This window comes from Procambarus clarkii, chromosome 56, assembly GCF_040958095.1.
Source record: "Procambarus clarkii isolate CNS0578487 chromosome 56, FALCON_Pclarkii_2.0, whole genome shotgun sequence".
NCBI classification, from domain to species: domain Eukaryota; kingdom Metazoa; phylum Arthropoda; class Malacostraca; order Decapoda; family Cambaridae; genus Procambarus; species Procambarus clarkii.
The window spans coordinates 16,831,471-16,854,014 of record NC_091205.1 but is presented as its reverse complement, the minus strand read 5'-3'; the positions used below and the strand labels follow the sequence as shown (position 1 = coordinate 16,854,014).

Below are 22,544 nucleotides of genomic sequence, written 5' to 3'. Positions count from 1 at the left end.
CGTGCACCCACCCGCACTCAAACGTTTATACTGTTTTCAGTTTTCTCACCTCAATTTTCTTGCTTCATCGTTCATTTTGGTATCAAATTGTTCACAATAGATTGCTCGAAAGGGATATGTGCATATACTGTAAGGTCAAATGGTCCAACACCACATGTTGGACACCCAAAGTTAGGCTAAGCTTTACCTGTGAGTATGCACCCTCCACCCGCACTCAAATATTTATATTCTTTCCAGTCTTGTTACCTCAATTTCTGTGCTACATCGTTCATTCTGGTAACAAGTTGTTCGCCATCAAATGACACTCACTTTACAATTAGTCCCATAATGATCGGGAACAAAAATGGATTTTAACTAATATTTTCATTTGGACTAGGCGTGCATCCTCGCCCAGAGTAGATTCGTATACGGATGCATTATGACTTATCGGCCAGGAAAAGTGTTAAGTTTCCATTGACAGTACCACATATAATTTTTAATTTGATATTAATGTAGTAGTTAAATGCATCATTTTTTAACCCATTTCCTTCAACATTTGTTCTGGGGGGAGACCCTTGTGACTCCCTGAAGCTACAATACTGATACAGTGCCAGACTACAAGGTGCCATCATTCAAGGAGTTATTGGCCTACTGGGGACCACGAGCCAGAACCTGGCCCCCCTCAGAGGGGAGCAGGGGCTCTATGAAAAAATTTATGCAAGTTTATTCACGTTGGCCACCACCAAGGGAAGGCACCCAGGAAGTTGGCGAAACAAAACAGATTGGTTAGAAAACCAGACTGCAGCCTATAAACAGCCAAAAGAACTCTACCAATAATGTAAACAAATGATCAAAAACTTGAGACTAGCACAAGCTAGTCTCAAATTTGAGACCCCAATGGTGCAAGGTCTAAAATTTGAGACCCCTAATGGTGCGACCTTTTCCTGTCATTGGGGGAGGAGGGAGGCAGACCAGGTCAGCCAGCTGCTCCACCATTAGTTCTTATTCTGATGTATTTATACTTGATCGCCCCCTCCCGGTTTGCTCTTGCTCTGGTCTCCTATCATCAGCTAAGTGGCATTTTGCCTTTGATGCCTGTCCTGTGCACGGTTGTGCAGCACAGAGCAGACAGCACACTGGACTTGTGATCCTGGGTTTGATCCCGGGCGCCGGCGAGAAACAGTGGGCAGAGTTTCTTTCACCCTATGCTCCTGTTACCTAGCAGTAAAATAGGTACCTGGGTGTTAGTCAGCTGTCATGGGCTGCTTCCTGGGGGGTGGAGGCCTGGTCGAGGACCGGGCCGCGGGGACACTAAAGCCCCGAAATCATCTCAAGATAACAAGTGTAGTGTACCTTGAGTTGGTTATGTTCAGGGTTTACTTGCCTGTGCTCTCCTTGAGTACTGTCCTTGCACTGTCAGGGTTATCTTTGTTGGAGTGTTTGGGTTAAGGGAAGGAGACTTTAGTGGGTCTCCTTCCTTGTCGTGTCCCTTATTCGTCAGGTAAGCCAGTTGTCAGGGACTACCTCTTTCTTCAGGTCCAGGAGTGTTTTGGCTGGTGGGACAAACTGGTTTGTGTGATCTAGTCTCTAGTTTGTAAGCCTGGTAGTCTTCAATTCTCCCTTGTTTACACGTTCTCCGCGATTAGGTGCCTGGAGAGTTGCGGGACTTGTTTTAATTTTTCAGTCCTTTCAGGGACTTTTTGTGTCTTCTATTGTAATCAGGTGGCTAGTTTCCTGGTGTCCCATCTGCAGTCTTTCTCCTGGCAACGGTTTGTGATGTCTTGGCGTGCCTTCCACTTTGTCACTTTGTCATTGCTCCTCGTTTTCTTCTGTCCATTCCTTGCTTTTCCTTAATCGGCATTTTCTGCCACTTACTGTCGCATCTTCTCGTGCAGCGTTGGCAGAGCCACTCCAGCTTCTATCTGGGGTCGCTGCCTCTTCAACCCAGTTTTGCATGTTTTCTCGAGCAATGTTTCCCCTCCAGCCTGTTCATGAACTGCCAGGTCCCTTGACCGGGTTCTTTTTTATTTTATCCACCGTTTTTGGTGGCCCCTTCAATCTGGGATAGTTTTCAGCGAGCATCATTTTTGCCTTCTCCTGCTTCTGGTTGCCAGGTGGGGGAGCTTCTTGCTCTCCTGGCACCGAGGCCTTTGTTCTTTTGGCCCTAGTGGGTGCTTGTTTAGTTGCTGCCGGCTCCTTGTTTTCTGGCAGGGAATGTGTTTGTTGGCCTTCATGCCTTTGGTTCTGTTTTGGTGGACTATTTGCAGTTTGCTCTGGTTTTCTTGGTTCCATTTACCAAGGGCTCGTGTGTCTTAGGTCATTTGTAGTGTCCTAAGATCTCGCCAGCCTGCAGTCAGCCCTCATACGCATTGATGTGTTGGTATGACGATCTTTTGCATTCTTTGTTCATGTCTGGGGTCGTTCTTGGGGCACAAGGATCCCCCCTCCCCCTTTTGAGCCCTGCAGTGCTTCCACCTCCCTAGTACAGTACATGCCCTTTCTTCCTTCTATGTGGGTAGATAGTTTCAGGGAGCCATAAGGGGCTTCCCCCAGAAATCCAGCGTTGAATGGAATGAAACACCAATTTCAGGGTGAGCCACAGTGGCTCCCCGACTCTTCCCCTCTCCCAGGGTGTAGGGATAGTTTCCAACATCATAATTACTGGTGGTGGTGCAGCTGGCTGACCTGGTCTGCCTCCCTCCTTCCCACAAACGAGGAGAGGTGGTTAGGTGAACTAGCTCGTGCTAACATCACAAATTTTCAATTGTTTTACTTTTTTTTATTACTTTTTTTTAAAGAGTTCTTTTGGCCGTTTTGAGGCTGCGGCCTGGTTTTCTTACCAAGCAGTAGTATGTTTTGTTGACTTTTTGGGTGCTTTCTCTTTGTGGTGGCTGACATGAATAAATTTACATCAAATTTTACATAGCCACTGCTCCCTGTGCCTCCGAGAGGACCAGGTTCTGGCTCATGGTCCCCAGTAGGCCAATAAGAACTCTGCAAATGATGGCACCTTGTAGTCTGGTACTACATCAGTACAGTAGCTTCAGGGAGCCACTGGGGCTAGCCCAGAAATTTTCATTACATTCAACGCTAGATGTTTGGCTTTGTGAATATGGCTTCTAAATACCTTACATGCAAAAATGAATTCTAATTATGGTGGCACAAGCTATTGCTTTAAGCCGTTAAGTTGTCAGAATGACGATCTTGATTATTGTACTGTATTAGCAGCGATTTATTCCAGATAAATTTCTATGTAAATAATTTTTTCATGATGAAAATAGCATTTTTATTCCAAATCATATTAAAATTTTTCCAGTTATTGTATACAAAATAAAATTACTATTTGGTGCACTCTCGCTTCGATAAAACCATGCAGAATGGCAAGTCAGGTTAAATGGTAGGAGTCCATTCTATTGGTGAGATTTGGTTTCAACTGAAAATAACAAGATTAGCTATTGGATGAGACTGTGTATTCTTTGGAGCAGAATAGTGCTGAAAAATGTAATAAGCAAAATATTTAAATAATTTTTCAAGTGGTTTTCGTGTCGGTATATATACTAAAGCACGTTTTATTGTCTGTAATAATAAAAGCAATAATATATATATAGGACAAAATAGTAGTGGAAACGGGGGTAAACTTTGGGTTCAGTGGATCTTCAGTTGCAGCAGAAGTGGTCTGGTATGAATCTCTCCTTAGACCAGGAGTATCATGTACGACACTTTTATTTATTAATTTAATTGGTACCACATAAACTTGGATTTACAGATAAACACGTTATTCCAGGTAATATGTTATTCTGAATCGCAATTTGTTTTGCAGAATCTAAATGGATTTTAATCATTTTGGTGCATTAGTTTGTTAAACTATTCTGTTCAATCGACTATCATTGTGCAGTAATACGATTTTTTATTTCTCTAACCAGTGTATACCGTATTGGTAACGGGTAAATGAATACTCAAATATGGTACTTGATACAAGATACAACCTTTTTACATTTAGTATTGATTTATATTTAAATTTATTTTTTCAATTTTGTTTTTGGTTTACAGTTTATGCCTTTATCATAATGCAAAGGTATATATGGTAATCCATTAAGCTCTTTGGGTAGCATAGACACTAGTTGGATTGTTGTTAAGTATTATGCATGCTGTCAGGCTTATTTACATGCTGTGCTAACTGCTGTAGGATGCTTTGGCATTGTAGCAAACTTTTTGTGGCTGGCGAAATAACGGGAAATGTTTTGCTATGATCGTAAGGGCTCGGACAGATGCCTCCTTTGCCTTCCTGTAATTTTCTATTGCTTTTGTTAACCATGTCCTCGTGTATTTCCGCCTGGCTTCTGTTTTGGCTTGTTCACTACTGTGATGGTTTCTGTGCCTATTTTATAAAATAGAGATCTGAGGAGATGAGACGAGATTATAATTATAAGGAATTGGAATAGTGTGAAGATAATTCTATGGAACGTTTATATATTTAAAAATTTTTTTTATTTATTTCTAATGAAAGTCAAATGTCATCAAACAGGCTCAAAACAAAGGAAAACAACAAAACAACTCAAAACAACACAAACTCAAACAAACTCAAAACAACACAAACAGTTGTGACATTTTGTGACACAAACTCACAAACTCAAAACAACTCAAACAGTTGTGACATTTCTGTAGCAGTGCATTCGCTTCCTCCGGCCCAAATATTTACTGTAGTTCACGTTAAGATGCTAAAGCAGTTGGAATGGGTGGAGGTTTTACTAGTAACAGCTTGATGATGAAGTGGCTGTGACTTGTGCTAAAGTGCCAGATTCATCCGAACTTCAGGTGCCAGGTTACCCTATATTTTGAGCCAACATTTTGAAATGGGGTCCAGAATTTTAATGATTATTTCTGCAATGAGAACGGTATTCTCACATGATTCACACTACCATAGTAGTGTCAAAACAGTGAAGAGGAAAGCTGGGACAAGCACTATTTGGGGACGTGTGCAGGTCTGGTGTGTACAAAAATCCCTCGGGTTACGCTTTTTATTTTAGACTGGTAAAGTGAGGCCTGTTAAGTCATTGGGAACCACCATTGTATTTGCACGATTTGGCGAATACATCAATAATACTACGTATTCACTGTTTTGTGTGAATAACGTGGCGATCTCTTTTTACGGGAAATAACCCAAACAAACGAATAATGCTTCAGTGATTGCTATTCTGGGCACTGAATTACAGCACCACCGGCTGAGCGGACAGCACGCGAGTCTTGTGACCCTGTGGTCCTGGGTTCGATACCAGGCGCCGGCGAGAAACAATGGGCAGAGTTTCTTTCACCCTATGCCCCTGTTACCTAGCAGTAAAATAGGTACCTGGGTGTTAGTCAGCTGTCACGGGCTGCTTCCTGGGGGTGGAGGCCTGGTCGAGGACCAGGCCGCGGGGACACTAAAAAGCCCCGAAATCATCTCAAGATAACCTCAAGATAACCACTCGCTCACCAACTGCTAATGTTAAGCAAATGTGCATCATAACTCATATGCACCTCTAGGTGGCTGACACAGAAAACGACTCTAGATTTATGCCTCTTCTGTCTCGTGGTGCAGCCTGCTGCAGAGCATGTTCCCATTATAAAACCATTTGTTAATGTTCTGTGACTTGCCCTCGTACACTAACATTAATTTATTGATATACTGTACCTGGATGATTAATGTGACATTCAAATGATGTTCCTTACAATTGACTAAGATATGGTTGGCTCTTGGGAGGAAAATGGAATTGGTCTGTGGTACTGTACATCTTGTAAAGTTCTAACCTTTTCACATGGAGCAAAAGTGTGTGTGTTGATACCGTATTTTAAATTAAATGTAATTTCTGACATTATACTTGTTGTTCTCATTAGCAAGCATAATTAAAATCTAGGGCATAATTTATAATCTCATAAAGATTATATGAGAGCAATATACCGAAGTGAATTGTACATTAAATAATACTGTGGTTATAAACAACATTAAAAGAACTTTGTATAATTTGCTTCCTTTTCATTATAATAGGTTTTATACTTTAAACAGGGATGGTGTACATGTGGCCTATGTTCCACAAGATTACAGCCATTGCCAAGAAGGAACTATTTTATGCTATGCCATTTGGGATGACAGCTTGGCTGTGTGGTACCCGGTTTATTGATCGTAGAAACCCAGACAGTGCCAAGGCCTCGATGAATGCAGCCTTGGATTATGTCAAGGAAAATAAGGTAAGTAAATGTATTTAGTTGTATTCTTTAAATAAATTAGATTCTGTACTGTATTTTTGTTAGCTTCCAATGGCTATCACTTTGGTAATTCTGTTTCTGTTTGGTAGTGATGTTTGGTAATTCTCTACTGTATTGCTGTATAATCTAAGATTATGTGAAAGCTCCTGGATTTTTAAATTTCTATTCCTTGAGTTTAATTTAGTATTAATGTTTTTCTATTTTTTTCTAGTTTATTATAATTGAAGTAATCTCATTTCTGTACTACAAATTAACCTCTTTAGGACAGTTTTCATAAAGCTGTGATATGAAAGTATTGTTCTAATAGGTTTTCATATACAGTATTTTTATTTTACTGGCCGAAGACATACGTAATTGGATTTTATTTCTTTGCATTTTTGCGTAATACAGTGGAGGGCCTTGACTTACTATTTTAATCCGTTCCCAGAGAGAGATCGTAAGTCAAAATGAATTTTCCCATAAGAAATAATGGGAATTGAATTAATCCGTTCCACACCCCCAAAAATATTAACTTAAAAATACGTTTTATACTGAATACAATTTTTCTCTCTAACTACAATACAGTTAGAAACTGTATTGGCTTATGGAAGATGGTGAGGCGGGAGGAGGAGAGGTGTTACTGTTTGGAAGGGGGAGTTCCCTTCCATTATAACATCAGGCAGTGAGGACTTCTCTGGGGTACACTTATGTTTTGCCTGCATACCACTAGGACCTGGTTGTGGTTCACTGCTTGTTTCTCACTAAAAATTTGTCCATGGAGATTTTTTCTTAGTTTTAACATTTATCTGTAGTAATGCATCAGTGTCATTGAAAAGGTTAAGGCAACGGCCTACTGCAGCTTGATTTGGGCGAGTCATTTCAGCAAAAGTTTGCAGTTCTTCCCATGCTGCACACAATTTCTTAATTTTTGAGGAAGGGACATTCTGTACTGCCTCTATGGTCATCCTCACATGTGTTTTCATATGTTGAACCTTACCACTGACTTTCTTGGGACCCATGGCATGATATATAAAAATGACTTTCATGGGGAGCCGGTCGGCCGAGCGGACAGCACGCTGGACTTGTGATCCTGTGGTCCTGGGTTCGATCCCAGGCGCTGGCGAGAAACAATGGGCAGAGTTTCTTTCACCCTATGCCCCTGTTACCTAGCAGTAAAATAGGTACCTGGGTGTTAGTCAGCTGTCACGGGCTGCTTCCTGGGGGTGGTGGCCTGGTCGAGGACCGGGCCGCGGGGACACTAAAAAGCCCCGAAATCATCTCAAGATAACCTCAAGATGTTCAAAAAACAAGAATTCACCAAAATAATGAAATTAATTAAAAGTGTGATCGTCACTAAGCAGGTGGCTCTGGTAAACTGAGGCAGGTCGGTCCATGCCACCAGGAACCATGCACTCGGTCGACTCGAATGCGTATCAGCGAATATTGTTAGTCGACGGCACGATCATAAGTAGTCATATTTTCCGACCAAATTTACATCGTAACTCGAAAATATCGTAAGTAGGAGCAGTTGTAAGTCGGGGTGTCACTGTATTCTTATTCTGGGGGGAGCCCTTTTGGCTTCCCGGAGCTATCTGAGCTGATATGAATGTATTAAGACCTTGGCATCAGTCAAACGACTGGAGTTCTAGACTCGCTGGGGACCACGAGCCAACACCTGGCCCCCTCAGAGAGGCACAAGGAGCAATGGCCTACAGAAACCCCCATGAGGTTGGAAGCATTCTGTCTGCCATCGACCGGATCAGGCACCCAGAAAGGTAAGTATCCCAAAACAAACCCTTATTCTTTTTAAGATTGTTATTAAAAGCCGAACTGTTGGAGAGAACTCGCCAAATGAAAACGAGCATGACGTCACCGCGCTGCTGTGTGTGCAGCTTCCCACCTCCCCGGGAGGGTAAAGGGGGAGCCTCAGACCCCCGTGCCGGTTATCCACACTCCAGTTTTGTGGCTGATGTGATTCTTTGCGGTCGTGCAACTCTGGCTCTGAAACTTCACAGTGCTGTGATGTGGTTTAGTCCTTTCCAATGGTGGTGTGTGAGCCAGGAGTAATTTCACAAGTATTCGGGCTGCATGCACCTAGGGTTACCTTCCCTAGGTGCCCTGTTTTGGGTGACCTGGTTTTCCCTTCTTCCCTGTTGCAGGGTTTGGGGGTCTCAGGTCTTCTCCAGGAATATTCGGTCCAGCCATCCTGTGGTCTATCCTCGTGCTCACGACATTCGTAAGTTTGCTGCCATCTTCTGTAACATGTGCTTGGGCTGACATTCAGGCACGTGGTTTTTGGAGGTCGAACAGGGTCCTGGCCACTCGCTACCTAGTCAATGTTCCTGACCTTAGTCGGGTATGTGTTGCATTGGGTCGGCAGTTGCTGCCAGTTGTCTCGACTTCAAGTTCAGGAGTGAGTTCCTCTTGTTTTATCTTTGGTTAAGTAGCTCCGGGAAGCCAAAGGGGCTCCCCCCCACAGAAAACCAGTGTTGAATGTAATGAAATGCCATTTCCTGGGTGAAACCTGGAGGCTCCCAGCAACCTTCCTTCTCTCTGGTCGGTGGTTTTTAAAGTGTTTTGACATCCAGCCTCAGAACTGGGGTGTGAATAGCTGGTGCTGGGGTTGGAGTTCCCCCTTTCCCCTCCCACGGAGGGGGGGAGCTGTGCAGACAGCGGCGCGGTGACGTCATGCTAGTTTGCTCATTTTCACTTGGGGAATTCTGTCCAACAGTTTTGCTTTCAGTAGCAATCTTTTAACCAGAATAGGGTGTTTGTTTTGGGGTGCTTACCTTTCTGGGTGCCTGACCCGGTCGATGGCAGACATAAAATACAGTACTTCAAACCACAGGGAAAACCTATAGGACATTGCTCCTTGTGAATCTGAGGGGGGCCAGGTTCTGGCTTCTGTGATTCCTTCCAGAGTTTCGGACAAGGAACTCGGCAGTCATACTATAGAATTGGTCCTATGAAGGCTCATGGTCCTCGGTAGGTCTAGAACTTCATTTGCTTGACTGATGCCAAGGTCTAATACATTCATATCAGCCTAGATAGCTCTGAGGAGCATCCGGGTCTCACCCAGAAAATGGCATTTCATTACATTCAACCCTTTTTTTTTTTTTTTTTTATCACGATAGCTCAAGATTTTTATGGCATTTTGAAGAGCACTTTTTCAGAGTAAAATGCTATAGTGCCTCTGAAAAAACACGAGGCACTATAGACCAGTATCGCCAACATGCATTTTTCATTCTTTGTAAAGTGATGGAGAAAGTAATCAGGATGAGGGTAATGGAGCACCTGAAATAACATAGTCCCATTCATTAAATTTTTTCAAATATGAAATTTTCCCTCCCCTCCACTCCCCACCAACAGGTTAAATTATGGGTGTTTCCCGAGGGTACACGAAGCATGGGAGATGAGATGCTACCGTTTAAGAAAGGTGCTTTTCACTTGGCAATTGAAGGCCAGATACCAGTTCTTCCTCTAGTTTACTCTTCATACCGAGGCTTCCTCAGTCATCCCTGCAAAGTTTTCAATCCAGGTAAGTTACCTTTTATAGGTGTACTGTACAGAAAGGTCCTGATTTGAAATGAAAGTTTTGGTTTTCCTAAAGATCATAAACGTACATATAGTTAATTAGTTCTTTAATGCTTCTGTTTAACCCTTAGACTGTGCAATACATTCATATATGAATTGACAGAAAATAATTTAACAAGTTTTTAAAACTTGCACAAACACTTTCCAATTTTTTTTTTCCATAATCAACTAGGCAAATGCTCCAACTTTGTCTAAATGATCACAGCATAACTTGAAAAACAAGAGTCAAAATTAATTTTAAATTGAATATTGAAAACTTTAGATTTTCAATTCAGAATAAAAAATATGAACTATCATTAATTGTTCATTTAATGTTGCTATTCTCTCAGAATAGCATATGATCTTCATTTTCATCAAATTAGAATATATGGTTTTCAGTATAGTTAACTATAAAAAAATTGTCACTTGGGCATTTGAAATATGCAGCAAATTTAGATCAAAAAAATTATAACTCCAAATTTATAAAGTTTATAAAAAATCCATTCTGATGGGATTGTAGAACAGACAGCTGAGCACACAATGTCAAAATATTGAGAATCGGTTAATAACTGGAATTTTAGAAGCCACTCAAAGTTGAAACTCTGGTTTCAGAGATAATTGAAGTTATCAACAATGAATAAAGGTAGTTTTAATTTGTTAATTTAATTGTATGTTTTAGTAAACATTGTTTCACATATTCGAGTACGAATGTCAAAGTTGTAGGTCAATATGTTTTGAAATGAAGTCAATTTGTCAAATTGAATGAAATGTAATTATGAAATTAAGTCGAGAAAAAATAACCCCCCCAAAACACAAAATGCTGTATAGGGATAATTATAATAATTATAATGATTTAGGGGATATATTTAGGGTATACTTTATATAAGTGAAAAAGCCCAAATATGGTCCCTAATCATCAAAACAACCTAAAGAGACAAAGAAAATTGTTTGAAATCAGAGAAAAATTAACCCCCCCCCCCCAAAAAAAAAAATAATTAAGTCCCAAGTTTTGCGAGTTGTGACTGATTTATTTGTTGACAATTTCATTCTATCTTCACATAGTTATGAAAACATATGCATTCTAAAATCAGATAATAAACAAAGAAGAAAAAATACTAAAATCTTAAAAAAAAAAAAAAAAAAAAAAAAAAAAAAAAAAAAAAAATGGGGGGGGGGGACATTGATGAAAGTACCATGTATTAACAATGAACAATGTATTTGGTATATAACAAAATAGATCATATTAACATAGTTATTCATTATTATTTGTTATTATGTATTATTCAGCAATGATATAAAGGCACCAGCTGCATATCCACTTTGTGGACACTTCTTACTACTACTGTTCTTCTTTGAGCATCAGACAGGCGCTTGCATCTCTTTATTACTGCATAATCCTTCAGTTCCAGTTATTAGCTGTTCTCCTTATCAATAAAACGTTATTTTTCAAAAATTCGTCTAAAATCAATTTCTGAAAATATTTTGATGAAAGTTTCATGACACTGAAACCAGTAAGTTGGAGATTTAATATTTTTAAGTTATTTTTACACAATTCAAATATTTTTCGCTACTATGCCCCCTATATTCGCTGTAATATGCACGGTCTAAGGGTTAAAGCCATCTTAAATCCTGGAAATGAGAATGTACTGCATAGTGTGAAGCTAATTTTCATTAACTCCCAGTTACACAAGCATTGAGGAAGATCTGCTTATTCCAGAGGAGAAATTTCATGATGTACAAGTAATGTTTGTAAAAGTAATTATGCTGTCTAGTGGGAGGAAAAATAACGAATGCAGATAGATTGACCTGTTTTTATTAATACAGGTCACATCATCGTCACATGCCTGCCTCCAATTTCTACTAAAGGCTTGACTAAAGAAGACATGCCACAGCTTATGGAGAATGTACGGGCTCAAATGATGGAAGTTTATACAAAAACGTCAACACAAGTAAGGGCAAGTTTGTTGTTTATTCATGTGAATAATTTTCTCCTGAATTATCAGATTTTATTTTGTGTCTTAACACTTTTCCTGGGCCGGCACGCCACCCGCATCACACTGCAAGGTAGGCTGGGTGGTGTCGCGGTGCCTGTAAGCTCACAACCACACTCCAGTGTTTAACCTCTTTCCAGTTTTCTCACCTCAATTTTCAATCATTTTTTTTTTTTTATCAAATTGCCGCAATGTCACGTTTTTTAATTGCATAACAATCGGAAAGTAAGTGAAATTTTGGGGCATTGTGGACGCACATGACTCGTCCTAGTCTTCCCTGAACTATGAGAATTGAAATATGAACACCCAAGAAACTGCAGAAATATCCTAAATGTAGAGGTACATGTTGCTTTGAAAATTAATTTTTCCAGCCAATACTGTGTAAAACTTCATAAATAAGGAATGTTTTGACAGATTACCCAGCATTTCGTATCAAAGGAACCAAGCAAATAAGATCAATAGGATGCAATTATAAATACAGCAACACCTGTTGGGTATCTGGGGCTTTGACTCAAATATAGAATTATTTAATTATGAGAATTAATATAAATCGAAGGACCACCCACTTTTGAGAAAAGAGGGAAAACAAATAAAAGTGATTATAAGATTGACACTATAGAACCAGTGCCTATGTATGTTAAATTATTTAACAATCACTTAGAGAATGAATGGGCTGTATTATTGATTGATAAAAGTTAAAAGCCTCAAATATTAACATGGGGGGGGGGGTTATTTCTAGAAGTTCATATATATCTAGGAACCAGTGTGGTTTGTCACCAGTTCATTAATGGGGTTAATAAAATAGTAGAATCTGAACTAGAATATAGATTCTAAAAAATCATGAAATATTAAATAATCAATATATTGAAAGATTATTAAATCCTAAGAAATAATAAATGCAAACTTATTGAGTACTGAGCAGTAAATTATTGCGTTACCTTATTCTTCTTGATCATCCTATATAGAAATATATATAGAAATTAATAATGGCCTTATTCAAATTCTCTACTAAACAAGATTTAGTCTTATCTGTAAGACGACTTCATTAAGTCTGTTTTGCTACTCGTCGTCATGATCACAAGGTCCCAATAAGGAGGAAACACCAGTGGTGAACATCGTAGGTGAAGGAAGAAAAAACTTGGTTCATCCTCGTCTACACACTGTAATCTGGGAAATTTGAGTAGCATTTGATTAGGCTATAATTTATTCCAATATTCACTGAAATTAGAGTGAAATAATGTAAGCTACTAACATTGTATTGTTGGTCTTCTCACAACTTAACGACAGGCTACCCACAAATACACAATCTTGAATGATGCATCAAACCAGAAAAGTATACTTAACGTGAACGTGTTGAAACACTAAGGCCTGCCGATATCACGTCCGCCAGTCCCTGACATTCACTGCTGTGTACGTGTGATTACGGGCCGTGACTATATTTGTTGACGCGTAATTAAACAGTCAGAGTATTGTAGACTACGTAATGTTAAATGGCTGCCGTCTGTAGGGGCACGTGTGCACCACACGATGCCTTGTGCTTGAATCCTGCCTCCTTTCTTCCCACCATGCCCAGTCACGCGTGTGCAGAGACGCTCATAGCGATCCCGGACGTAAACCATTTCGGTTTACTATTAATTATTTGGGAAACGGAAGGAGTACAATTTGAACTATCATCACCAATAAATATATTGGATAATAATACCTTTTCTCGTAAGGCAATTGTTCTAATTAACATTTCACAAATTTGAACGAGAAGGGTTGACGTGTTTTTATTTTACGCCACAGTAATATTTTACTGGAATAATTAATTTGGTTAAATACTCGCTCAGTACGCATAAGCATGCGAAATGGTTATTTCTTTCATAAAGAACAATAATTTTAGAAAGGAAAAGTAATTAACTGAACTCTATATTTCTCCAACATGTGGGAGATTGCATGTTTAAGCCTGCCATCAACGCTTGGCGTCATGATGGCTGGGAATTTTCTGACTAAATTATGCCTTGCTATGGAAACGCTAACGCTGTTAATTCTACGTGTTAGTGGTATTAGTAATTACTATGGTTAATACAATAATAATGTATTATAATACAAGGATGATGTATTAGTGTTGGAAAATTTCCAACACCCATATATATTGAGGGATTTTTCAGTGAGAGAAATGGGGAAAAGTATGGCAAGAAATGTCTAAACTCTACCATCAACTTGGTCAAATGCTTGGCAGGACAATGTGGCGCCCCTACCACAACCACGGATATTAACACAAGGTAAAATACTCGGCACTTCCACAACAATGATTACATCTTTATTTGCCAACATACAAGGCATCAAAACATTCAAATCAAAGTCCACTCTGTAACTACCTGTAGTCTCCTAAATGAGGCCAAAGCCATGTTTGTAGCTTTGACTGAAACTCGCACCAAGGATTGTGACAGATGGATACCAGAATTGTCTTTTCAGGTGTGATAGAAAACGCAAACTACAGGGTGGAGTCAGCCGGTACATCTGCACAGAGCTGCTAAACACCACAAATGATATGGTGGAAGTGCTATTACTCAAAATAGAAATTATACATGTGTCAATTGTCCTTTTATATAAATTGCCAGATGCAAATTGTCACCAGTTTAAAGGCCAACATTCAAATATTGAATACTACAGTACTTGGAAAAAGTTCACAAACCCTGCCCGAAACTTCACCTTACTTTGGGACTTCAATTTATGGCACCTAAAATGGGGAAAATGTGGCAAATGATTATACCAGGAAGCAGTTTAAGTGAACAGTCGCACACAAATGAGCTCCTGGAAATGTGAGACAAGATTTGCCTTAAACCAGCAAATAGAACAACCAACTAGGAAAGAAAATGCTTTGGATATTACGTTTACAAACAATGATGAACTAATTAGGGACATAATGATTACAAATTCATGTTACTCGGATTACAATCTAATTGAATTTCAGACCTGCATGGGCAATAGGTCTGTGCAGCCAGTTTCAGATCCAAGAGGAGCAGCATTCAGCAATAGCAAACTGATTAACTGGGAACAAATAAACCAGGCACTGATAGAAATATGGTGGGAAAGACAGCTAGGTAATGCAAACTTGAACCAGTGCTTTGAGAAAATAGGCACAATAGCATTATAAACGTGTGCATGTCACATACCACTAAGGAGAAAGAGAAAAAGATGTAAACTAGAATGAGAGCGGTATTCCCTCTATAAGTGACAAACACAACTTACAGGATATTAAGTGCTCAACTCTGTCCCGCAAATGACAAGGAAGACTATGTAGAGAAATAGAAACTATTGAGCTAAGGTTGCAAGAATTGTATAAACTCCAGGAGAGGCAGAGAGCAAAAAGCCATGGGCAAAATAAGAGGAATCCAAAATACTTTTTCTCCTGTGTAAAATCTGGAACAAAAACTACATCCTGCATTGGGCCTTTGTGCAAGAGTCATGGAACCTTCACAGATGACGGCAAAGAAATTGATGAAATACTAAAGTTACAGTATGATTATGTTTTTGGTAAACCCCTGAACACATTGCTGATCAACGATCCAAATGAATTCTTTATGAATGTGACACCATCCCCTGCTTGATACCTGCTTGCCCCAAGCCATATATCAGATGTTACCCTAACCCCACCTAACTTTGAAGTAGCCGTAGACAGCATATCCATGCACTCTGCACCAGGCCCAGACTCCTGGGATTTCATATTCATCAAAAATTGGAAAAACAAACATTATCGCAGGCCTTATACATCCCTTGAAGACGGAGCCTAGTTACTGGTATTATCCCAGACTTAAAACAGAGCGTGCTACTTCAGAGGTAGTAAAGCTGATGCAAAAAAATTATAGACCATTGGCTCTAACATTGCACATCATAAAGTTTGTTGGAGAGCCAAGAAGTAATATCACAAAACCCTGGGCAACATGGGTTCAGAACCAAGCATTCCTACCTCACATTGCTAGGCCACTATGACATGACCCTAGGTGCCTTGAAAGACAAAATGCTGATGTAATATATATACAGATTTTACAAATGTGAATCATCCACCATGAAAATCTCAATACCCTTAGGTAGCTTGCGCCTGTATTTTTCCTCATCCTCATATCAGACATACAGTACAAGGATACAAACTATAGTGCTGTATCATCCTTTGCAGATGACACTAGAATTTTCATGAGAGTAGACAACATAGAGGACACAGCAAACCTCCACTCTGATGTTAATAAAGTCTTTCAATGGGCCACAGAAAATAAAATGTTTGATAAGGACAAGTTCACTTCCTTAAACAATCAGTCCCCTTAAACAAAATATATATTGTTGATTTTCTTCTGTGACCATGGTTGTCACTATCCTTATCATTTGGCATGCAGTTACTACTCTCCAACTTCATTATGAATATAAAATTTTAGTTGTGAAAATAACTAATTACTTTTGCCACTTCCCTCTTCACCCACCAGCAAAGAAAGTTGTGCTTTTGTGTGAAGACCCAGATAATGTTTTTGTTGGTAACGTTGATTAATAGTTGTTAGTGATAAAAATATTAGATCTGTGCATTAATGCTTATTTACCATATTAACAGGTACACCATCCATGGCCCTTGACGGAAGCAGTCAAGAAAAATAGCTAAACAAAGTAAGATTCATCTTAGCACCTCGACGCCCTTCTCACTAGTCCTCCTCCTTTGTAGCGAGTGGACACACACTCACACACATACACACACACTCCTTACCACCAGATTTTATGGTGGCTGTGCTATTAATATTCCTGTGAATACTTACTGGAAATGCCTAAGCCCATTTAGTCACTGTGTAAAGAATCGATTGTTAAATATTTGCTGGGATGGCTGTGGATGTTGTGGAAATGTTAATTTAAATACCTCTGTGTATCTTCTCTCTCTTTTTGCCTCTCCTTCCCATGTCTCTTCAAGTAGAGAGAGAGGTATTTACACATTTAATTTACAATAATTTTGTAATATAATTAGATAAATATTATTATGTCTGTTTAGGCAACCAAAACTTAAGTTTAGTTTTGAACCTTGGAAATTTTTTTAAGACACTGCATCCTGCCTTTGCAAGTACACTTGGCAGACTTCTGTTTACTCAAGGTCGTCACCCAAACAAAACTAAACGTGTAAAAAAAATAATGTAAGCTTTATTTTAAATTGCTAATTTTTTGTTAGGCAATTGGAAACTTACATTATGCAAATAAGAACATTGTTGACAACAGTAATATTGGGAGATATTTTATTCAACAGCAATGTGCATACATAAGCTCCATATTGATATTCATACTTTGACAAGAGGTTGTGGATATTCGTCTCAAAGACGAAGACCGATGCAAATGAACAGCCTCTGCAAGTCGATGCTTTTATTCTAGGTTAATGAATGCACTCCATTGGTCATTGATAGTTGACTGTACCAGAAAATACAGGTAGAGCAATTCTTGTATAACTAAATGTGTAGTCTTCCAGTTTCCTATCTTTGTGTCATTTCTGCAAGTGGCCGGCTTTTCTGTTGCATTCTGTCGTCTAACAAACTTGTGTGAAGGTGTTTAATAAGCAATATTTACCTGTTGCTGCAACTGCCAGACATTTTTGCGCGATTTAGTTTCGGTACATAATTATTGTAACTCGCTGAGGTAACTTGCTCTTGTGTAAATAGTAATGTCCATTATTTATTATTTACTAGTTGCTAAAAACAAAAAAGGCAAAATAACAGAGTTGACACTAGCATGTTTTTTCACCACCCATTTTAAAAGAGGAACCTCTGTTAGCATTGCCTATTGTTGTAATAGTATCTATAGAGATAGCTTACTGAACTAGTAGCTCTAATATCGGTGGGGAGGAGGAGTGACAATTGGAACACTTCACTTAATTGTAGTGGTCAAGAATAAGTAAACATTTTTTATTAAAATAAACTAGGATTAAATTGAAGAAAAACTTTACAATGCATGGCACATCTGACAATGGCCTAGCTGTTGCCACACACAACTGCATTGAATGAAAGTCGTTGAAGCCATGGGTGAGGGTTTGTCCAGACGGCCTTAGATACAAAATTAGAACCTCCACAAAATGGTATGGTGGTGTTGCTGCACTGACAGAGAGCCACATACATTGTACCTGTATTTTCCACATTCGTAGTAATGTCTGGTCTATATTTTTCTGAATTTCATGCCACAGTGTTTTTATACTAGAAATTCTGATAGAAGATCGACTTCAAAGCTTCCAAAATATTGAAAACTTGAAGCTAACACAGTAGTTTTGATCATATGAAGAGATGCATTAATTAAAACACTGTAGCATTTAGTTTTCTTTAGAAACTATTGGTAACTGTCGTGGAATTTTTTTTTTAAAGTGTCGGTTCACACAATTGGCTTTTATCATAATTTAATGTTATTGATGTATGTGTTAATTGAGCTTTAATTACATAGTTAATTGTGGATTTTTTTTTAATCTGTTGTATGGTTCAAGGACTTCAGAAATTGATTATGGTTCTGAAAACCTTGAAATGATCTCTCAACATTTTGCACCACACTTGACCTAACTATTTAAAATATGTTGCATTCCACAGTGAAACTTATTGAACTTCAAATCTGTGTTGCTGTTATTGTACAATTCTTATAATTTATTGAATATAATTATAACTAAAACTGTTAAGTTTAGTTTTTATTTTATAGAAATTTACAAATGTGTTCTTTCCCTTTAAAAAAAATTCAGATCCCTTTGATTGGTAATGACACCCTTTTGCACAAGATTTTTGCCTCAACAAGTGGGCACTTATTGTAGTAATTTAATACTGTAGCTGTTTAGTGTTGGAGCTGGCAATTGGACCAAAGATATGCTCATGGTAACAATAAAATTCATGTTAATTAATATAAATGTACTGATAAATGGAAGCGAACATATAGTCATCTCGATACAGTACTGTTGTAGGGAACCAAAGTGTTTGCTTTGCGAGAGTTGAAACGGTGCGCTGCTTTCGTGACTCTTGACGTTTCTTATGAGAGATGGCCATCTGTATGTGGTAGTAAAGTTATTTAGTATTTAAGTCATTACCAGAGTTAGCAGATCCCAGCATATATTTTGTTTTATTTATTTTTTAATTAATGTATTACTTAATCATATTCAGTACTGAACTTTATCATAATGGATATAATATATATATATATATATATATATATATATAGATATATATATGTATATATATATATATATCATAATGAATTTCATATATAGAGAAATGTGTTGGCTTGCTAGAAGCCTGATGTGTAATGTTATAATTTATATAGTGAGTAGGTAGATGCCTTAGCAGTTATTAATAATTTCCCACTGTGTGGGAGGCCTCTTAAATGTCCCTCGATTTGGAGTTTATTATGTTTTCACACTCGGTTGCAATAATAAGGCATTCACGGGTGGCAGTGTAAGGCAGAATGCGATGCTGAAAAAGGTCTCGCTTCCTCAAGTGTGAGGTTATTCCCCCGGGCAAATCTGGGTAAGTGACGTTAAAATATTGATTTAAATGTTACTCGGGCATGTTTTTTCCATTGGGAATAGTAGTGTAACAAACCCCGTAAGAGTAGCTTTACAATTCCGCCATTGATTAAGCAAGGGCAAAACCTTTTATTCTTTGAAGCAAGAATAAATACATCGAAGGTAATCCTCGGTAAAGGAACCCTGCTCAAATTGGCCGATTATTAGTTAAATCCCAAAGTTAGGAAGGCGTGAAGAAGCCTCATTATTATAGACCCGAAACAGTCGCTCTGCGCGAGATCCATCATTACCAGAAGAGCACTGGACTGCTCATCGGGTAACTTGCCTTCCAGCATCTCTTGTGCGAGATTGCTTGGGACTTAGATTAATCTTTGCTTCCAGTCGTCTGTTATGGCTTTATAGGAAGCATCTATGGTTTATCTGGTAGGTTTCTTATTGGAGGTTGTGTTTGTGTAGCTGGTTGTTACTTCAGTGAAGGAGGGTCTTGTACGCTTCGCCACCCTGCCCGAGATGCCGCTACTATTAAAAGTTTGCAAACAATGTTTTCAGTTTGTTACAGCATTTCTTTTAATATCCAAGTTAGCAGTATCACACTTGAATGCAGTACAGGTATTTGAAATGTGCACAAATTTTTCTTGAAAGGTATTTCCTTAAAGTTTTCTGGTTATTTGTAGTATGGCTACTTAAATGGGCAAGTGTGTGTGAATCAAGGTGGACTATTTAAATGTGATTTTATTTAGAATTTATTTAGTGTAGTATAAAAAAAAGTCAAGGTGCCTACACAAGTTACTTTATGTTGGCATTTTATGCTGAAGCGTCTTCAAAAATACCATTGAGTACTTAGAGATGGTCAGTTTTTTTTTTTTTTTTTGTCAACTTTATTTTAAATAAAACTTCATACTAACAATCTTTGTGAATGTTCGTTTCTGCATTTTGGACACAGCAGCTGCTTGTAAGATTTGTATACCTTATGAAAAAATAATCCATTTTTACATAGTTAATGTTCTCTTACAACTAAATATTGCTCTCACCATACAAAATATTTATTCTGGCTAAAAAAAAGGGGGGAGGGCATTAATTCATAATCCAATCTGCTTTTATATATAATTGCTGGTTAGTGCCATAGTTCGTATTGAATGTGTGCATGAGGTGGTTCTTTTTTGGGGGGGGAGGGGGGGCATGGTAATGTGTACAGTATTTGTAAACATGTATCGTTTGCGAGTCCATTGACGTACATTATGTAGGAGGGATGAACGTGTTTGTGAGCATGACGATACGGTTGGTGAACATACATGTTTGCTATAGTTTAATTTCTGTATCGGTTGTGCACTAAACTACAGGGTAGTGGTACGTTGCGATTCTCCTGTACCAATGTGAATTATTACTCGGCATGTTGTTAGTTGAATGTATGGTATCTGTAGTGGAACATTACTGTTAAAGCACAATTAGGGATTAGTACTACCGTTAAAAACTTCATATATTTAGATAATTTATACAATGGATAAAAAGCTCAAAAATGAGTTAAAGTAATTACATTTGAGGAGGTTTGCCAGTTGGCAATCGTGATGGTGTAGTGTAGTGTTCTTATGCCAAATGCTGTTATTCTGGCCTCCGCATACAATTTTCTCTGTCTAAATCTGACTGGTTTGTTCTTTCAGAAAATGTCTGCTTTGCTACTTAATATACCATAATGCTTGCAATAAACTCCTTTATTCTTGTTCTGTTATCAATTGGAAGTATTATTTTGTATTAATTAAAATTGAATGCCAATCTTCACTGTTGAGTATGGAACAATTTAATGACATTATTCAGGTGGTTTATAAATTATAATGGGCATTCTTTTTTGTTGGTTATTCTTAAGATGTGTCTAAGAGAGCAGTAAAATAAACCATCTAGAGTCTCTAATGTTTTGGTACACATGAAAGAGTTCACTGATACTAGAGGTACTAGCCTCTACTAGGCGATTACTTGTGGCTCGACAAGTTCTCCATCTTGGAGCTCGTTGCAAGTTTGTCTGCTGGGTTCCTGCACTTTCCGGTCCTGCTGTGGTTGTACTGGTTGTTCCATATTTCTAGGATTTATAGTGAATTGCATGACAAGTTTACTTGGCCTGTATTCCAATGAGAATCGAGTAAAGTCAGGGTTCATGTGCATTAGACGACCGAGAAGTCATGAATGGAAATGACACTTGCGAGTCTTAGGGATGTAAGAAGTTTCTGTAGCCTGGGTGTACTGTAGTTAGAAAATGGAAAGAGCTAGAGTAGGCAGTAAAAGGCAAATTTTTTTTATTTGGATTGTATGTGGATATGATAGAAATTTATAGTACTGTACTAGTTTGGCAGCCATTGCTTTAAACTACGTATAACGGAATATTGGGGGTAACAAAGAGTCGCCAATGTAATTACAACCAAAGAATCAAGAAGTAACTGCTTTTCAAAACTGAAATGGCCTTCAAGAATATGCACTGGGTATGTTAAACAAATTGAAAAGCCATACGAATGGGAAGTTATGATTTTGTGAAGCATCGGAAGATTACTTTAAAAGTTCAGAGGTTTGCAACAAGGTTGGTTCCTGAAATGGAATTAATACATGACAGTAAAGCTTAATTTAATTAACTATCAAAGGGGAGGAGATATGTTGACTGCGTACAAAATGAGGGTAATGGACAAAATGGATAGACGTTTCCAAGCAAGATAAGTGAATACTGTATTGATAAAAGTTAGAAATGGAAGAGGCCAATCTATATTGAATGGAAATGGCCAAGTAGAATGCCATGAAGTTGCTCACAAGGAGTCATCTCTTCTAGTTTTAAGAGAAAATGTGAAAGAGTTTAAAATTAAAGTATCAATACTGTAGTTAGAAGGCAAATCTTTAGGAGCCAAATCTTGCTTCCTGTACACACTTGATAAGTAAGCACTGGTAGATAAAAGGACAGAACCTGCACATGGTTGAGGCTGCTTCCATTTGCAGCTTAAGAGCCACTACAGGATACTAGAATATTGGGAGGCATGAATGTACTGGACCTTGCTTCCTATAGACATTTTTAAGTAAGCCTAAATAGTTATACGTACGTATATATTACATAAATACATAATTATGCCATTTTGTAATTTCATGGATGGGGAGACACCCACCAGGAGGGGAAAACAAAAAAGGTGAACTAAATGTTAGATATTTAACGTTAAAAATATCACTAGTTCATTTTGCCACTCATAATGATGTATAGCATCATAAATAAGCAGGACCTTCACACTCCAGCAATAATCCACAGCATCCCACTGCTGTTT

General features: G+C 38.4%; 1 protein-coding gene across 1 annotated transcript in view; it reads left to right on the top strand.

Annotated features, from left to right (window-relative positions):
* The window catches only part of LOC123753555 (1-acyl-sn-glycerol-3-phosphate acyltransferase alpha), a 30,119-nt gene extending 11,696 nt beyond the window's left edge, over positions 1-18,423 (top strand). Inside the window, exons 3-6 of the mRNA XM_045735528.2 lie at positions 6,023-6,204; positions 9,571-9,739; positions 11,599-11,723; positions 16,348-18,423. Of these exons, the coding sequence (XP_045591484.1) occupies positions 6,023-6,204; positions 9,571-9,739; positions 11,599-11,723; positions 16,348-16,395 (524 nt within the window). The 3' untranslated portion in view covers positions 16,396-18,423. The remainder of the gene's footprint in view (positions 1-6,022; positions 6,205-9,570; positions 9,740-11,598; positions 11,724-16,347) is intronic.
* Positions 18,424-22,544: the final 4,121 nt, after the last annotated feature.